The 19,995-nt window shown below is 39.4% G+C and overlaps 1 protein-coding gene across 2 annotated transcripts in view; it reads right to left on the reverse strand.

Moving 5' to 3' along the window:
• Positions 1-19,995, reverse strand: part of ABI2 (abl interactor 2) — a 100,151-nt gene that overhangs the window by 52,591 nt on the left and 27,565 nt on the right. For both annotated transcript variants that reach the window (XM_029225914.1, XM_029225913.1), the window contains exon 2: positions 18,717-18,884. In XM_029225914.1, coding sequence (XP_029081747.1) covers positions 18,717-18,884 — 168 coding nt within the window. The remainder of the gene's footprint in view (positions 1-18,716; positions 18,885-19,995) is intronic.

Genomic DNA, 19,995 nt, shown 5'->3' on the forward strand with positions numbered 1-19,995 from the left:
CATCTCTATTAAAATGGAGAAAAGAGCTAGAGCACTAGGAGGCTGAAAATTGGTAGGTTTCCTACCTCGGAGATAGGAAAAAGATACTGATGAAGAAAGAAATTGAATACCTCAGATATCTAATATCTACTGGTCCTTATCCACTCTACCAGACAACCCTTAACAACAACTCTTGACACCTACCATTCCAATATACATGTGATCTCATCTTTGACCTGACTGAACCTCCATTTCTTTGCTTCCTCAACCCCACCTTCTCTCCAAATTCTCCCAACCTAGTATTTTTGCTCCAAATGCAAAAATAAATATGACCTCAAGGTATCTTGAGAACATTGTAACTCCCTCTAAAAACATAATAATGTTTTTAATAAAGCATAATAATAATAAAATTTAAGTACCTAACATTTGAAAACCAGTATTTTGGAGCAAGAGCCTACAAACTATAGCCCACATGCCAAAACTGGCCTGTAGCCTGCTTTTATATGGCCCACAAGCTAAGAATGCTTTTTACATATTTAAACAGTTGCTTAAAAACATACAGCACAGGAATTCGCTGTCAGTCCAGTGGTTAGGGCTCCATACTTCCACTGCAGGAGGCACGGGTTCGATCCCTGGGAACTAAGATCCCGGATGCCATGCAGCATGGCCAAAACAACACAAAACAAAACATACAGCACAAAGAATCATAGGAGACTGAAACCCCATGTGGCCCACAAAGCCTAAAATATTGACTATCTAGCCCTTTACAAAAAAGTTCGCCAATTCTTGCTTCAGAGTATTTACTGAGCATTTGCTTTACAGACAGAAAACATTTTCTCTTATACTATGGAATCATATTTCATTCTAAAGAGCATCAAAGAGCTCTGATATTCAATTGACTTTTAAAACAAAGGACTCTACATACATTAAATGTAACTGAAAAAAATTTCAATCCTTAAGGTAAATGCTAAAAGTACATAAATTTTTAAAAATTTACTCATTTCTTAGCTATAGCCTCTATTAGCCCATTTCTCCTACTCAACTCCTCATCCAACATACTTCAATATATTTCATATAAACTTAACAGCTGCTGTAGAGTTGCAGATCCCTTGCTCTTCCAAGTATTGCCCTCTAGACACTCAACTCCAAAGGAAGGAGGCTCAACATATTCTTGACAGCTCTGACTCAGGCCCCTGTTATTTCTGACCTACCAATCTCTATCCATTCATCTCTCCCATTTTTTACTTATTCCATTAGAACAGCTTTAAAAGATAGTATTAAGCCATATTAATTAAATATATAATAGATTTGTGTGATACTCAAAAAGAAAATGTTCTCATTAACTGAATACATATACTTACAACTTAGAGTAAACTTAATCGCCTTCCTCCTTAAGGTTGCTACATTTTCTACCAAAGAACTACAGAATTCTAATCAGAATACAGATGATTACTTTCACTGTCATTGTCCTACTGCCATTATCTACCCACACAATCTCACAAACTAATAAAAAGTTGTCCCTCCTTTTTAGGAACTCTAATATATTAATTTCTCTTCTGCATTTGCACTTTTCTTCTTAATTTCTTCTTTGAGTTCTTTGCCAAGATTTCAAACATGCAGAAACTTTAAGACTCTGAAGTATAAACCTCAAAATTCTATATCAGATTAGCAATATGTCAACATCTCTTTTTCTATAAAAAACCAAGTTCATCTATTCCATCATTTAAAATGCCACTATTTCCTCTAGGAGGTCCTTTCAGAATAAAAATCTACCTCTTGCTCATTAAAATTCACCAATACTTTTTTTGTTTTTTAGTTTAAGACACAGCAATACAACAAGCAATAAATTATATGATGTCTACAGAAGTTTATATAGGATGTGAAGAAACCGTTATAGGGGCAAATTCAGATTTAAGATTAAATAATATTAAATAACAAGAAATCCCTCTGAATGGTCTGATGGATTTAACAGAAATATAAGGTAGGGGGGACCTTCAAGATGGCACAGGAGTAAGACGTGGAGATCACCTTCCTCCCCACAAATACATCTACATGTGAAACAACAACTACAGAACACCTACTGAACGCTGGCAGAAGACCTCAGAATTCCCCAAAGGCAAGAAACTCTGCCACGTACCTGGGTAAAGCAAAAGAAAAAAGAAAAACAGAAACAAAAGAATAGAGATGGGACCTGCACCTCTGGGAGGGAGCTGTGAAGGAGGAAAAGTTTCCACACACTAGGAAGCCCCTTCACTGGCGAAGACAGGGGGTGGGTGGGGGAGAAACTTCGGAGCCACAGAGGAGAGCGCAGCAACAGGGGTGCGGAGGGCAAAGCGGAGAGATTCCCGCAGAGAGGATTGGTGCCGACAAGCACTCACCAGCCTGAGAGGCTTCTCTGCTCACCCACCAGGGTGGTCTGGGAGCTGAGGCTCGGACTTCAGAGGTCAGATCCCAGGGAGAGGACTGGGATTGGTTGCGTGAACACAGCCTGAAGGGGGCTGGCGCACCACAGCTAGCCGGGAGGGAGTCCGGGAAAAAGTCTGCACCTGCCTGAGAGGCAAGAGACCATTGTTTCAGGGTGCATGGGGAGAGGGGATTCAGAGCACCGCCTAAACAAGCTACAACTATGGGTGCAAGCCACGGCTATCAGCTCGGGCACTAGAGACGGACATTAAACGCTAAGGCTGCTGCTGCAGCCACCAAGAAGCCTGTGTGCAAGCACAGGTCACTATCCACACCTCCCCTCCCGAGAGCCTGTGCAGCTTGCCACTGTCAGGGTCCCGTGATCCAGGGACAATTTCCCTGGGAGAACCCAAGGTGTGGCTCGGATGTTGCAATGTCACCCCAGACTCTGCCACCAGAGGCTTGCCCCACATTCCATACTCCTCCCTCCCCTGGGCCAGAGTGAGCCAGAGCCCCCACAGGCGACCTACACGCAGAGGCGGGTACAAATCCAAAGCTGAACCCCAGGGGCTGTGCGAATAAAGAAGAGAAAGGGAAATTTCTCCAAGCAACCTCAAGAACAGCACATTAAATCTCCACAATCAACTTGGTGTACCCTGCATCAGTGGAATACCTGAACAGACAACGAATCATCCCAGAATTGAGGAGGTGGACTTTGGGAGCAACCGTAGACTTGGGGTTTGCTTTTTGCATCTATCTGTTTCTGGCTTTATGATTATCTTAGTTTAGTATTTAGAGCTTATTATTTTTTTTTTACATCTTTATTAGAGTATAATTGCTTTACAATGCTGTGTTACTTTCTGCTTTATAACAAAGTGAATAAGTTATACATATACATATGTTCCCATATCTCTTCCCTCTTGCGTCTCCCTCCCTCCCAACCTCCCTATCCCACCCCTCTAGGTGGTCACAAACCACCTAGCTGATCTCCCTGTGCTATGCGGCTGCTTCCCACTAGCTATCTATTTTACGTTTGGTAGTGTATATATGTCCATGCCATTCTCTCATTTTGTCACAGCTTACCCTTCCCCCTCCCCATATCCTCAAGTCCATGCTCTAGTAGGTCTGTGTCTTTATTCCTGTCTTACCCCTAGGTTCTTCATGACATTTTTTTTTCTTAAATTCCGTATATATGTGTTAGCATACGGTATTTGACTTTCTCTTTCTGACTTACTTCACTCTGTATGGCAGACTCTAGGTACATCCACCTCATTACAAATAGCTCAATTTCGTTTCTTTTTATAGCTGAGTAATATTCCACTGTATATATGTGCCACATCTTCTTTAACCATTCATCCGATGATGGACACTTAGGTTGTTTCCATCTCTGGGCCATTGTAAATATAGAGCTGCAATGAACATTTTGGTACATGACTCTTTTTGAATTACGGTTTTCTCAGGGTATATGCCCAGTAGCGGGATTGCTGGGTCCTATGGTAGTTCTATTTGTAGTCTTTTAAGAAACCTCCATACTGTTCTCCACAGTGGCTGTACCAATTCACATTCCCACCAGCAGTGCAAGAGTGTTCCCTTTTCTCCACACCCTCTCCAACATTTATTGTTTCTAGATTTTTTGATGATGGCCATTCTAACTGGTGTGAGATGATATCTCATTGTACTTTTGATTTGCATTTCTCTAATGATTAATGATGTTGAGCATTCTTTCATGTGTTTGTTGGCAGTCTGTATATCTTCTTTGGAGAAATGTCTATTTAGGTCTTCTGCCCATTTTTGGGTTGGGTTATTTGTTTTTTTGTTATTGAGCTGCATGAGCCGCTTATAAATTTTGAAGATTAATCCTTTGTCATTTGTTTCATTTGCAAATATTTTCTCCCATTCTGAGGGCTGTCTTTTCGTCTTGTTTATGGTTTCCTTTGCTGTGCAAAAGCTTTGAAGTTTCATTAGGTCCCATTTGTTTATTTTTGTTTTTATTTCATTTTCTCTAGGAGGTGGGTCAAAAAGGATCTTGCTGTGATTTATGTCATAGAGTGCTCTATGTTTTCCTCTAAGAGTTTGATGGTGTCTGGCCTTACATTTAGGTCTTTAATCCATTTTGAGCTTATTTTTGTGTATGGTGTTAGGGAGTGATCTAATCTCATACTTTTACATGTACCTGTCCAGTTTTCCTAGCACCACTTCTTGAAGAGGCTGTCCTTTCTCCACTGTACATTCCTGCCTCCTTTATCAAAGATAAGGTGACCATATGTGCGTGGGTTTATCTCTGGGCTTTCTATCCTTTTCCATTAATCTATTTTTCTGTTTCTGTGCAAGTACCATACTGTCTTCATTACTGTAGCTTTGTAGTATAGTCTGAAGTCAAGGACTCTGATTTCTCCAGCTCCATTTTTCGTTCTCAAGATTGCTTTGGCTATTTGGGGTCTTTTGTGTTTCCATACAAATTGTGAAATTTTTTGTTCTAGTTCTGTGAAAAATGCTAGTGGTAGTTTGATAGGGATTGCATTGAATCTGTAGATTGCTTCGGGTAGTAGAGTCATTTTCACAATGTTGATTCTTCCAATCTACGAACATGGTATATCTCTCCATCTATTTGTATCATCTTTAATTTCCTTCATCAGTGTCTTACAGTTTTCTGCATACAGGTCTTCTGTCTCCTTAGGTAGGTTTATTCCTAGGTATTTTATTCTTTCTGTTGCAATGGTACATGGGAGTGTTTTCTTGATTTCACTTTCAGATTTTTCATCCTTAGTGTATAGGAAAGCCAGAGATTTCTGTGCATTAATTTTGTATACAGCTACTTTACCAAATTCATTAATTAGCTCTAGTAGTTTTCTAGTAGCATCTTTAGGATTCTCTATGTATAGTATCATATCATCTGCAAACAGTGACAGCTTTACTTCTTCTTTTCCGATTGGGATTCCTTTTATTTCTCTGATTGCTGTGGCTAAAACTTCCAAAACTATGTTGAATAAGAGTGGTGAGAGTGGGCCACCTTGTCTTGCTCCTGATCATAGTGGAAATGGTTTCAGTTTTTCAGCATTGAGAACGATATTGGCTGTGGGCTTGTCATATATGGCCTTTATTATGTAGAGGAAAGTTCCCTCTATGCCTACTTTCTGCAGGGTTTTTATCATAAATGGGTGTTGAATTTTGTTGAAAGCCTTCTCCGCATCTATTGAGATGATCATATGGTTTTTCTCCTTCAGGTTCTTAATATGGTGTATCTCATTGATTGATTTGCATATATTGAAGAATCCTTGCATTCCTGGAATAAACCCCACTTGACCATGTTGTATGATCCTTTTAATGTGCTGTTGGATTCTGTTTGCTAGTATTTTATTGAGGATTTTTGCATCTATGTTCATCAGTGATATTGGCCTGTAGTTTTCTTTCTTTGTGACATCCTTGTCTGGTTTTGGTATCAATGTGATGGTGGCCTCATATATGAGTTTGGGAGTTTTCCTCCCTCTGCTATATTTTGGAAGAGTTTGAGAAGGATAGGTGTTAGCTCTTCTCTAAATGATAGAATTCCCCTGTGAAGCCAACTGGTCCTGGGCTTTTGTTTGCTGGAAGATTTTTAATCACAGTGTCAATTTCAGTGCTTGTGATTGGTCTGTTCATATTTTCTGTTTCTTCCTGATTCAGTCTTGGCCAGTTGTGCATTTCTCAGAATTTGTCCATTTCTTCCAGGTTGCCCATTTTATTGGCATAGAGTTGCTTGTAGTAATCTCTCATGATCTTTTGTATTTCTGCAGTGTCAGTTGTTACTTCTCCTTTTCCATTTCTCATTCTATTGATTTGAGTCTTCTCCCTTTTTTGTGATGAGTCTGGCTAATGGTTTATCAATTTTCTTTACCTTCTCAAAGAACCAGCTTTTAGTTTTATTGATCTTTGCTATCGTTTCCTTCATATCTTTTTCATTTATTTCTGATCTGATGTTTATGATTTCTTTCCTTCTGCTAACTTTGGGGTTTTTTTCTTTTTCTTTCTCTAATTGCTTTAGGTGCAAGGTTAGGTTGTTTACTTGAGATGTTTCCTATTTCTTAAGGTAGGATTGTATTGCTATAAACTTCCCTCTTAGAACTGCTTTTGCTGCATCCCATAGGTTTTGGGTCATCATGTCTCCACTGTCAGTTGTTTCTAGGTATTTTTTTATTTCCTCTTTGATTTCTTCAGTGTTTACTTCGTTATTAAGTAGTGTATTGTTTAGCCTCCATGTGTTTGTATATTTTACAGATATTTTCCTGTAATTGATACCTGGTCTCACAGCGTTGTGGTCGGAAAAGATACTTGATACAATTTCAATTTTCTTAAATTTACTAAGGCTTCATTTGTGACCCAAGATATGATCTATCCTGGAGAATGGTCCATGAGCACTTAAGAAAAATGTGTACTCTGTTGTTTTTGGATGGAATGTCCTATAAATATCAATTAGGTCCATCTTGTTTAATGTATCGTTTAAAGCTTGTGTTTCCTTATTTATTTTCATTTTGGATGATCAGTCCATTGGTGAAAGTGGGGTGTTAAAGTCCCCAACTATGGATGTGTTACTGTGAATTTCCCCTATGATCGCTGTTAGTATTTGCTTTATGTATTGAGGTGCTCCTATGTTGGGTGCATAAGTATTTACAATTTTTATATGTTCTTCTTGGATTCATCCCTTGATCATTATGTAGTGTCCTTCTTTGTTTCTTGTACTAGTCTGTATTTTAAAGTCTGTTTTGTCTGATATAAGAATTTCTACTCCAGCTTTCTTTTGGTTTCCATTTGCATGGAATATCTTTTTCCATCCCCTTACTTTCAGTCTGTATGTGTCTCTAGGTCTGAAGTGGGTCTCTTGTAGACAGCATATATATGGGTCTTGTTTTTGTATCCATTCAGCCAATCTGTGTCTTTTGGTGCGAGCATTTAGTCCATTTACATTTAAGGTAATTATCGATATGTATGTTCCTATTCCCATTTTCTTAATTGATTTGGGTTCGTTATTATAGGCCTTTTCCTTCTCTTGTGTTTCTTGACTAGAGAAGTTCATTTAGCATTTGTTGTAAAGCTGGTTTGGTGGTGCTGAACTCTCAGCTTTTGCTTGTCTGTAAAGGTTTTAATTTCTCCATCAAATCTGAATGAGATCCTTGCTGGGTAGAGTAATCTTGGTTGCAGGTTTTTCTCCTTCATCACCTTAAATTCTTCCTGCCAGTCCCTTCTGGCTTGCAGAGTTTCTGCTGAAAGATCAGCTGTTAACCTTATAGGGATCCCCTTGTGTGTTCTTTGTTGTTTTGCCCTTGCTGCTTTTAATATATCTTCCTTGTATTTAATTTTTGACAGCTTGATTAATATGTGTCTTGGTGTATTTCTCCTTAGATTTATCCTGTATGGGACTCTCTGTGCTTCCTGGACTTGAATGACTTCCATATTATGGAAGTTTTCAACTATAATCTCTTCAAATGTTTTCTCAGTCCCTTTCTTTTTCTCTTCTTCTCTGGAACCCCTGTAATTCGAATGTTGGTGTGTTTAGTGCTGTCCCAGAGGTCTCTGAGACTGTCCTCAGTTCTTTTCATTCCTTTTTCTTTATTCTGCTCTGCAGTAGTTATTTCCACTATTTTATCTTCCAGGTCACTTATCTGTTTGTTCTTCTGCCTTAGTTATTCTGCTATTGATCCCATCTAGAGTATTTTTAATTTCATTTATTGTGTTGTTCATCGTTGTTTATTTCATCTTTAGTTCTTCTAGGTCCTTGTTAAATGTTTCTTGCATTTTGTCTATTCTATTTCCAAGGTTTTGGATCATCTTTACTATCATTATTCTGAAGTCTTTTCCAGGTAGACTGCCTAATTCCTCTTCATTTGTTAGGTCTGGTGGGTTTTTATCTTGCTCCTTCATCTGCTGTGTGTTTTTCTGTCTTCTCATTTTGCTTATCTTACTGTGTTTGGGGTCTCCTTTTTGCAGGCTGCAGGTTCGTAGCTCCCGTTGTTTTTGATGTCTGCCCCCAGTGGCTAAAGTTGGTTCAGTGGGTTGTGTAGGCTTCCTGGTGGAGGGGACTAATGCCTGTGTTCTGGCGGATGAGGCTGGATCTTGTCTTTCTGGTGGGCAGGTCCACGTCTGGTGGTGTGTTTTGAGGTGTCTGTGGACTTATTATGATTTTAGGCAGCCTTTCTGCTAATGGATGGGGTTGTGTTCCTGTCTTGCTAGTTGTTTGGCATAGGGTGTCCAGCACTGTAGCTTGCTGGTCGTTGAGTGAAGCTGGGTGCTGGTGTTGAGATGGAGATCTCTGGGAGATTTTCACCATTTGATATTATGTGGAGCTGGGAGATCTCTTGTGGATCAGTGTCTTGAAATGTGCCTCAGAGGCACAGCACTGACTCCTGGCTGTAGCACCAAGAGCCTTTCATCCACACGGCTCAGAATAAAAGGGAGAAAAAGAAGAAAGAAAGAAAGAGAGAGAGAGAGAGAGAGCGCGCGAGAGAGAGAGAGAGAGAGAGGGAGGGAGGGAGGAAAGGAAGAAAGAAGATAAAATAAAATAAAGATAAAATAAAATAAAGTTATTAATATAAAAAAATTAATAAGAAAAAAATTGAAAAAAAACAAAACGGATGTACAGAACCCTTGGACAAATGGTGGAAGCAAAGCTATACAGACAAAATCTCACACAGAACCATACTCATATACACTCACAAAAAGACAAAAAGGGGGGAAAATCATAAATCTTGCTCTCAAAGTCCACCTCCTTAATTTGGGATGATCTGTTGTCTATTCATGTATTCCACAGAAGCAGGGTACAGCAAGTTGATTGTGGAGCTTTAATCTGCTGCTTCTGAGCCTGCTGGGAGGGATTTCCCATTCTCTTCTTTGTTCTCACAGGTCCCAGGGCTCAGCTTTGGATTTGGCCCTGCCTCTGTGTGTAGGTTACCGGAGGGCGTCTTTGCTCAGACAGGACAGGGTTAAAGGAGCAGTTGCTTGGGGGACTCTGGCTCACTCAGGCTGGGGGGTTGCAGGGGTACGGAGAGCGGGGCGAGCCTGCAGCAGCAGAGGCCAGCATAACGTTGCACGAGCCTGAGGCGCACGATCTCCTGGGGAAGTCGTCCCTGGATCCCAGGACCCTGTCAGTGGCGGGCTGCACTGGCTCCCCGGAAGTGGGGTGTGGATAGTGACCTGTGCTCGCACACAGGCTTCTTGGTGGCGGCAGCAGCAGCCTTAGCATCTCATGGCCGTCTCTGGGGTCCGCGCTTTTAGCCGCGGCTCACGCCCGTCTCTGGAGCTCCTTTAAGCAGCGCTCTTAATCCCCTCTCCTCGCGCACCAGTAAACAAAGAGGGAAGAAAAAGTCTCTTGCCTCTTCGGCAAGTCGAGACTTTTCCCCGGACTCCCTCCCTGCTAGCCATGGCGCACTAACCCCTTCAGGCTGTGTTCACGCCGCCAGCCCCAGTCCTCTTCCTGTGCTCCGACCAAAGCCCGAGCCTCAGCTCCCAGCCCCGCCCTCCCCAGCGGGTGAGCAGACAAGCGTCTTGGGCTGGTGAGTGCCAGTTGGCACCGATCCTCTGCGGGAATCTCTCCGCTTTTCCCGCCGCACCCCTGTTGCTGGGCTCTCCTCCACAGCTCCGAAGCTTTCCCCCTCTGCCACCTGCAGTGTCCATCCGCGAAGGGGTTTCTAGTGTGTGGAAACCTTTCCTCCTTCACTGTTCCCTCCCACTGGTGCAGGTCCCGTCCCTATCCTTTTGTCTCTGTTTATTCTTTTTTCTTTTTCCGTACCCAGGTACGTGGGGGGTTTCTTGCCTTTTGGGAGGTCTGAGGTCTTCTGACAGCGTTCAGTAGGTGTTCTGTAGGAGTTGTTCCACGTGTAGATGTATTTCTGGTGTACCTGTGGGGAGGAAGGTGATCTCCGCATCTTACTCTTCTGCCATCTTCCCCTCCTAGAGCTTAGTATCATTTCTAGATCGGTTTATTGATTTGGCTACTCTCTCTTTTCAAAAAAAAAATATACTTTTTTAATCCTTTTTCTCTTTTTGTGTGTATGTGTATGCTTTTTTGTGTGATTTTGTCTGTACAGCTTAGCTTTTACCATTTGTCCTAGAGTTCTGTCCATTTTGGTTTTGCTTTTTTAGTATAGTTTTTAGTGCTTGTTATCTTTCATGGATTTGTTTATTGGTTTGGTTGCCCTCTTCTTTCTTTCCTTTTTTTAATTTCTTTTTAGTTTTCATTATTTTTTATTTGAATAACTTTATTTTATTTTTCTTTCTTTCCTTTCTTTTCTCCCTTTCCTTCTGAGGCATGTGGCTGACAGGGTCTTGGTGCTCCAGCCGGGTGTCAGGCATGAGCCTCTAAGATGGGAGAGCCGAGTTTAGGACACTGGTCCACCAGAAACCTCCCAGTGCCACGTAATATCAAACGGCAAAAGCTCTCCCAGAGATCTCCGTCTCAATGCTAAAAGGCAGCTCTACTCAACGACCTGGTAAGCCACAGGGCTGGACATCTCATGCCAAACAACTAGCAAGACAGGAACACAACCCCACCCATTAGCAAGAGGCTGCCTAAAATGATAATAGGTTAACAAACACCCAAAAACACACCACCAGACGTGGTCCTGCCCACCAGAAAGACAAGATCCAGCTTCATCCACCAGAAAAGAGGCACCAGTCCCATCCACCAGGAAGCCTACACAACCCACTGAACCAACTTTAGCCACTGGGGGCAGATACCAAAAACAATGGGAACTACGAACCTTCAGCCTGTGAAAAGGAGACCCCAAACGCAGTAAGTGAAGCAAAATGAGAAGACAAAAATACACAATAGATGAAGGAGCAAGGGAAAAACCCACCAGACCAAGCAAATGTAGAGGAAATAGGGAGCCTACCTGAAAAAGAATTCAGAGTAATGACAGTAAAGATGATCCAAAACCTTGTAAGTAGAATGGAGAAAATACAAGAAATTTCTAACAAGAAACTAGAAGAACTAAAGAGCAAACAAACACTGATGAACAACACAGTAAATGAAATTAAAAATTCTCTAGAAGGAATCAATAGCAGAATAACTGAGGCAGAAGAATGGATAAGTGACCTGGAAGATAAAATAGTGGAAATAACTACCACAGTGCAAAATAAAGAAAAAAGAATGAAAAGAATTAAAGACAGACTCAGAGGCTTCTGGGACAACATTAAACGCACCAACATTCGAATTATAGGGGTCCCAGAAGAAGAAGAGAAAAACAAAGGAACTAAGGAAATATTTGAAAAGATTATACTTGAAAACTTCCCTAATATGGGAAAGGAAATAGTCATTCAAGTCCAGGAAGTACAGAGAGTCCCATATAGGATAAGTCCAAGAAGAAACATGCCAATCAAACTATCAAAAATTAAATACAAAGAAAAAATATTAAAAGCAGCAAGGGAAAAGCAACACATAACATACAAGGGAATCCCCATAAGGTTAACAGCTGATCTTTCAGCAGAAACTCTGCAAGCCAGAAGGGTGTGGCAGGACATATTTAAAGTGATGAAAGGGAAAAACCGACAACCAAGATTACTCTACCCAGCAAAGATCTCATTCAGATTGGACAGAGAAATTAAAACCTTTACAGACAAGCAAAAGCTAAGAGAATTAAGCACCACCAAACCAGCTTTACAACAAATGCTAAAGGAACTCCTCTAGGCAGGAAACACAGGAGACAAAAAACACCTACAATAACAAACCCAAAACATTAAGAAAATGGTAATAGAAACATACATATCAATAATTACCTTAAATGTAAATGGATTAAATGCTCCAACCAAAACACGCACACTGGCTGAATGGATACAAAAACAAGACCCATATATATCCTGTCCACAAAAGACGCACATCAGACCTAAGGACAGATACAGACTGAAAGTAAGGGGATAGAAAAAGATATTCCATGCAAATGGAAATCAAAAGAAAGCTGGAGTAGAAATTCTCATATCAGACAAAATGAACTTTAAAATAAAGACTATTAGAAGAGACAAAGAAGGACACTACATAATGATCAAGGGATCGATCCAAGAAGAAGATATAACAACTGTAAATATTTATACACCCAACATAGGAACACCTCAATACAAAAGGCATATGCTAACAGCCATAAAAGGGGAAACTGACAGTAACACAATCATAGTAGGGGACTTTAACACCCCACTTTCACCAATGGATAGATCATCCAAAATGGAAATAAATAAGGAAACACAAGCTTCAAATGATACATAAAACAAGATGAACTTAAATGATATTTATAGAATGTACCATCCAGAAACAACAGAATACACTTTCTTCTCAAGTGCTCATGGAACATTCTCCAGTATAGATCATATCTTGGGTCACAAATGAAGCCTTGGTAAATTTCAGAAAATTGAAAACATAACAAGTATCTTTTCCGACCACGGCGCTATGAGACTGGATATCAATTACAGGAAAAAAATCTGTAAAAAATACAAACACATGGAGGCTAAACAATACACTACTTAATAACCAAGAGATCACTGAAGAAATCAAAAAATACCTAGAAACAAATGACAATGAAAACACGATGACCCAAAACCTATGGGATGCAGAACAAGCAGTTCTAAAAGGGAAGTTTATAGCAATACAGTCCTACCTCAAGAAACAAGAAATATCTCAAATAAACAACCTAACCTTACACCTAACGCAATTAGAGAAAGAAGAAGAAAAAAACCCCAGTGTTAGCAGAAGGTAAGAAATCATAAAGGTCAGATCAGAAAAAAATGAAAAAGAAATGAAGGAAGCAATAGCAAAGATCAATAATCTAACCACTGCTTCTTTGAGAAGATAAACAAAATTGATAAACCATTAGCCAGACTCATCAAGAAAAAAAGGGAGAAGACTCAAACGAACAGAATTAGAAAAGAAAAAGAAGTAACAACTCACAATGCAGAAGGAGAAAGGATCATGAGAGATTACTACAAGCAACTATATGCCAATAAAATGGACACCCTGGAGGAAATGGAAAAACACTTAGAAAAGCACAACCTTCCAAGACTGAACCAGGAAAAAATAGAAAATATGAACAGACCAATCACACGCAGTGAAATTGACACTGTGATTAAAAATCTTCCAACACACAAAAGCCCAGGACCAGATGGCTTCACAGGCGAATTCTATCTATTCTATTGCTTCCAGATATACCGTATGCTAACACATATATACGGAATCTAAAATAGAAAGAAAAAAAAGGTCATGAAGAACCTAGGGACAAGATGGGAATAAATACACAGACCTACTAGAGCATGGACTTCAGGATATGGGGAGGGGGAAGGGTAAGCTGTGACAAAGTGAGAGAGTGACATGGACATATACACTACCAAACGAAAAACAGCTATCTAGCGGGAAGCATAGCACAGGGAGATCTGCTTGGTGCTTTGTGACCACCTAGAGGGGTGGGATACGGAGGGTGGGAGGGAGGGAGACGCAAGAGGGAAGAGATATGGGAACATATGTATGTATATGTATAACTGATTTACTTTGTTATAAAGCAGAAACTAAGACACCATTGTAAAGGAACTATACTCTAATTATTATTAATTATTATACTCTAATTAAAATGTTAAAAAAAAAATCTTCCACAAACAAAAGCACAGGACCAGATGGTTTCACAGGAGAATTCTATCCAACATTTAGAGAAGAGCTAACATCTATCCTTCTCAAACTCTTCCAAAATACAGCAGACGGAGGAACACTCCCAAACTCATTCTATGAGGCCACCATCATCTTGACACCAAAACCAGACAAAGATATCACAAAAAAAGAAAACTACAGGCCAATATCACTGATGAACACAGATGCAAAAATGCTCAAGAAAATAGTAGCAAACAGAATCCAACAGCACATTAAAAGGATCATACACCATGATCAAGTGGGGTTTATCTCTGGAATGCAAAGATTCTTCAATCTATGCAAATCAATCAATGTGATACAGCATATTAACAAATTGAAGGAGAAAAACCATATGATCATCTCAGTAGATGCAGAAAAAGCTTTTGACCAAATTCAACACCCATTTATGGTAAAAACCCTTCAGAAAGTGGGCACAGAGGGAACTTACCTCAACATAATAAAGGCCATATATGACAAACCCACAGCCAAATTCGTCCTCAATGGTGGAAAACCGAAACCATTCTCACTAAGATGAGTAACAAGACAAGGATGTCCACTCTCCCCACTATTATTCAACATAGTTTGGAAGTTTTAGCCACAGCAATCTCAGAAGAAAACGCAATAAAAGGATTCCAAATCAGAAAGGAAGAAGTAAAACTGTCACTCTTTGCAGATGACAAGACAGTACACATAGAGAATCCTAAAGATGCCACCAGAAAACTACTAGAGCTAATCAATGAATTTGGTAAAGTAGCAGGATACAAAATTAATGCACAGAAATCCCTTGCATTCCTATACACTAATGATGAAAAATCTGAAAGAGAAATTAAGGAAACACTCCCATTTACCACTGCAACAAAAAGAATAAAATACTTAGGAATAAACCTACCTATGGAGACAAAAGACCTGTATGCAGAAAATTATAAGACACAGATGAAAGAAATTAAACATGATACAAACAGATGGAGAGATATATCATGTTCTTGGACTGGAAGAATCAACATTTTGAAAATGACTATACTACCCAAAGCAATTTACAGATTTAATGCAATCCCATTCAAACTACCACTGGCATTTTTCACAGAACTAGAACAAAAAATTTCACAGTTTGTATGGAAACATAAGAGACCCCGAATAGCCAAAGCAATCTTCAGAAAGAAAAACGGAGCTGGAGAAATCAGGGTCCCTGACTTCAGACTATACTACAAAGCTACAGTAATCAAGACAGTATGGTACTGGCACAAAAACAGAAATAGAGATAAATGGAACAGGAGAGAAAGCCCAGACATAAAACCACTCATATATGGTCACCTTATCTTTGATAAAGGAGGCAGAAATATACAATGTAGAAAAGGCAGCCTATTCAATAAGTGATGCTGTGAAAACTAGACAGCTACATGTAAAAGAATGAAATTAAACACTTCCTAACACCATACACAAAAATAATTTTAAAATGGATTGAATACCTAAATGTAAGGTCAGACACTATCAAACTCTTAGAGGAAAACATAGGCAGAACACTCTATGACATAAATCATAGCAAGATCCTCTTTGACCCACCTCCTAGAGAAATGGAAATAAAAACAAAAATAAACAAATGAGACCTAATGAAACTTAAAAGCTTTTGTATTGCAAAGGAAACCATAAACAAGACGAAAGGACAACCCTCAGAATGGGGAAAATATTTGCAAACAAAGCGTCTGACAAAGGATTAATCTCCAAAATATACAAGCAGCTTGTGCAGCTCAATATGAAAACAACGAAACAATCCAATCCAAAAATGGACAGAACACCTAAATAGACATCTCCAAAGAAGATACACAGATTGCCAAAAAACACATGAAAGTATGTTCAACATCACTAATCATTAGAGAAATGCAAATCAAAACTACAATGAGGTACCACCTCACACCGGTCAGAATGGCCATCATCAAAATATCTACAAACAATAAATGTTGGAGAGGGTGTAGAAAAAAGGGAACCCTCTTGCACTGTTGGTGGGAATGTAAATTGATACAGCCCCTATGGAGAACAGTATGGAAGTTCCTTCAAAAACTAAAAATGGAACTACCATACGACCCAGCAATCCCACTACTGGGCATATACCCTGAGAAAACCATAATTCAAAAAGAGTCATGTACCACAATGTTCACTGCAGCTCTATTTACAATAGCCAGGACATGGAAGCAACCTAAGTGTCCATCGACAGATGAAAGGATAAAGAAGATGTGGCACATATATACAATGGAATATTACTCAGCCATAAAAAGAAACGAAATTGAGTTATTTGTAGTGAGGTGGATGGACCTAGGGTCTGTCATACAGAGTGAAGTAAGTCAGAAAGAGAAAAACAAATACTGTATGCCAACACATATTTATGAAACCTTAAAAAAAAAAAAATTGGTTCTGAAGAACCTAGGGGCAGGACAGGAGTAAAGACGCTGACGTAGAGAATGTACTTGAGGACATGGGGAGGGGGAAGGGTAAGCTGGGATGAAGTGAGAGAGTGACACGGGCATATATACACTACCAAATGTAAAATAGATAGCTAGTGGGAAGCAGCTGCATAGCACAGGGAGATCAACTCGGTGCTCTGTTTCCAACTAGAGGGGTGGGATAAGGAGGGTGGAAGGAAGATGCAAGAAGGAGGAGATATGGGGATATACGTATACATATAGCTGATGCACTTTGTTATACAGCAGAAACTAACACACCACTGTAAAGCAATTATACTCCACCAAAGATGTTAAAAAAAAAAAGAAGAAACATAAGGTAGACCTTACATAACCGATTCGGTTATGTGAACTATATTTAATTATATAAATTAAACCCAAGATTTTGAAAAATTGATGGATTAGTCAATTTTAGAGGAGTCTTGAACTTTTAAGATATACGAAGAAAGGTAATATGCACATTTTAAAACTCTTTTTATTCCAGAAGCATTCTAATCATTTAGTTCTAAAAACAGAATTGAATACCACCAAGTTACTCAAATGGCAAGACAGTTAAAATAGAAAAGTTCCAAAGATTTCAAAGAGAAGCAGACAGATCAAAATCTTTTCGTTTTAATGTTTTTAAAAATGTATTTTGCAATTATAAATTGGTTTTTACTGTAGTAATATTTTAAATGGTCCCAAAATGTAGGAATGGTTATGAAAATTATGATATATATATACAACATTATGTAGCCATCGAAAATGTTTATGAAGATCTTATAACATCATGAGAAGATGTTTGTTACAATGGTTAAGTTAAAAGAGCAGAACTCAAAATTCCATACATAGTATAATCCCAGCTAAATTTTAAAAATCATTTAGAAGAAGAAAGTATTAAAAGGAAATATACCAAAATATTAACAGGAGAAGTTTGAGTAGTGGAGAAAGGGTTTGTTTTCCTATTTTTTTCTCTTTTCTTTATGACATTTACAATGGAGAAAGTATAACATTAATTTTTTCTAAGTTCTATACAAAGATAATTTTATAAGGTCACTTAATCTATCCATTACTGAGGTAACAGAAAAAAGCATTTAAACAAGTCATCAAGCTATCACATTTTAAGTGTAAAATTCGGTAAAAATTGGAAGAAAGCAGGCAAATTCTCACCTCAAGGCCGATCATTTTAACTTGACAACTGAGTTTTAATGAAACCATTAAAGTAGACTTCCCAGGACTTCCATGGTGGTGCAGTGGATAGGACTCCGAGCTCCCAATGCAGGGGGCCCAGGTTCAATTCCTGGTCAGGGAACTATATCCTACATGCATGCTGCAACTAAGAGATCGTATGCCACAACTGGGGAGCCCTTGTGCCACAACTAAGGAGCCAGCAATCCGCAATTAGGGAGGCTGCCTGCTGAAACTAAGGAGCCCTGGAGCCGCAACTAAGGAGCCCATATGCCGCAACTAAGGAGCCCACCTGCGGCAACTAAGACCTGGTGCAACCAAATAAATAAATATTTTTTTAAAAAGATGTTTAGGGGGCTTCCCTGGTGGCACAGTGGTTGAGAGTCCGCCTGCCAGTGCAGGGGGCGCGGGTTCATGCCCCGGTCCGGGAGGATTCCACGTGCCGCGGAGCAGCTAGGCCCATGAGCCATGGCCACTGAGCCTGTGCGTCTGGAGCCTGTGCTCTGCAACGGGAGAGGCCGACTTCCCTGGTGGTGCAGTGGTTAAGAATCCGCCTGCCAATGCAGGGGACACGAGTTCGAGCCGTGGTCCGGGACGACCCCACATGTCACGGAGCAACTAAGCCTTTGCACCACAACTAATGAGTCTGTGCTCTAGAGCCCGTGTGCCACAACTACTGGAGCCCACGTGCCACAACTACTGAAGCCTGCGCGCCTAGAGCCCATGCTGTCCAACAAGAGAAGCCAACGCAATGAGAAGCCCACGCACTGCAACAAAGAGTAGCCCCCGTTCAGCACAGCTAGAGAAAGCCCATGCACAGTGACAAAGACCCAACGCAGACAAAAATACATAAATTTTTTTTAAAAAGATGTTTAAAATAAACAAAGTATACTTCCCTATCAAAATCACAGAGAAGATAATCACTAGACAAAAAGATAGAAACAAAAAACAACCTACTACTGAGTTTGTATTTTCCAAATCATACATGTGCGTTAACTCACATAATAAAGGCTGCCAGCGTCACAGATAGCCTGTGTTTATTACATGTTCCTCATAGGCAAAATAGGAAAATAGTGTGGTCTTACTTGTGAAATATGATTGATTGAAGACTCCATCCTTCGAAGTTGGGACGCCTGGATATCCAGCATCTGCAGGACATTGTTGGCCAAGGTATTTATCAGATAGGCAACACTTGCTAAGGACTGGGTGGTGTAGGCTTTGGTTTCTTCTAGGGCTCGCTGCTTATCTGCTGACTAGAAAAACAAACAAACAATCATTACTTCAAAGATAACCCATTCTATCGATCTAATCTTCAAAAATACTCATCAAAACCATTATGTTGCTGAATCTACACACACTAGTGTAAAATGCTTTGAAAACTAGTTATCAGTATTCATGTAAACCCAACAACTAAATTATTGACTTCACTAATATTTTCACGTTGAATAGTTTCATCTTTGTACAGATGCAAATAAAATCCTGAAGCTGTTGTTTAAAAAATGAGATCCGATGGATATTTTGAGTAATGACAGCAAGTACAGTACATAGCTTCTCAAGGTCACTGCTTGGAAAGGTAGCATTGATTTGAATGAGTAAATTCTGGCGTACATTTTTCTACTTTCCTGAATTCCTCTTTTCCTTTCACTCTAACATGTAAAATGCATTTATAAAGAAATGTCTGTTTAAAGTAATAATGACAAAATAATAATGATAAATAAAAATGATGAAGTAAATAAAATGGTAATAATCATGATAAATAATGATAAATTAAAATAAAAGTAATAAAAGGACACTTTCTTCCCAAGCATCTTAAGTATTATAACCCTATGGAACATAAACTGCCATGTATCATAAACCCTACTTGAAAAACAGAGAGTACACAGTAAAAAGTAGTTAAGTGATTATTTCCAAGGTCACAAAGGAAAGCAATTGTAAAGTTACATATTCTATACTGCTGGCAAACACCATTTTCTTGCCCTAGTTCTACAGAAAGACTCTATGGTTCAGTAGAATGTACACAAGTGTCTGAATCAGAAAACTTTTATCTTAATGTCAGTTCTACCATTACAGCATGTCATATTTTAAGCAGTTGTGAACATCAAGTAAGATAATGAATGTAAAACCACTTTCCAATACTATAAATCATTATATCTAACAAACGTCATTACCTCTTTGAGCAGTCATTAACTGTTCAAAGTCCACTATGTCCCACTCTCCCCTCTCCCACACCGTTTAGGACTCTAAACTTTAGGACTCTAAACTTCTAAACTTAGCTTAGAAAAACAGTCAAATAAGAAAAAGACATAGACAAGGATGTACACTGACAGTTAATGGTGAAAAAGAAAAAAACATGAGACTGATTAA

This window comes from Monodon monoceros, unplaced genomic scaffold (genome assembly GCF_005190385.1).
Source record: "Monodon monoceros isolate NGI ecotype Baffin Bay Population unplaced genomic scaffold, NGI_Narwhal_1 Super_Scaffold_16, whole genome shotgun sequence".
NCBI classification, from domain to species: domain Eukaryota; kingdom Metazoa; phylum Chordata; class Mammalia; order Artiodactyla; family Monodontidae; genus Monodon; species Monodon monoceros.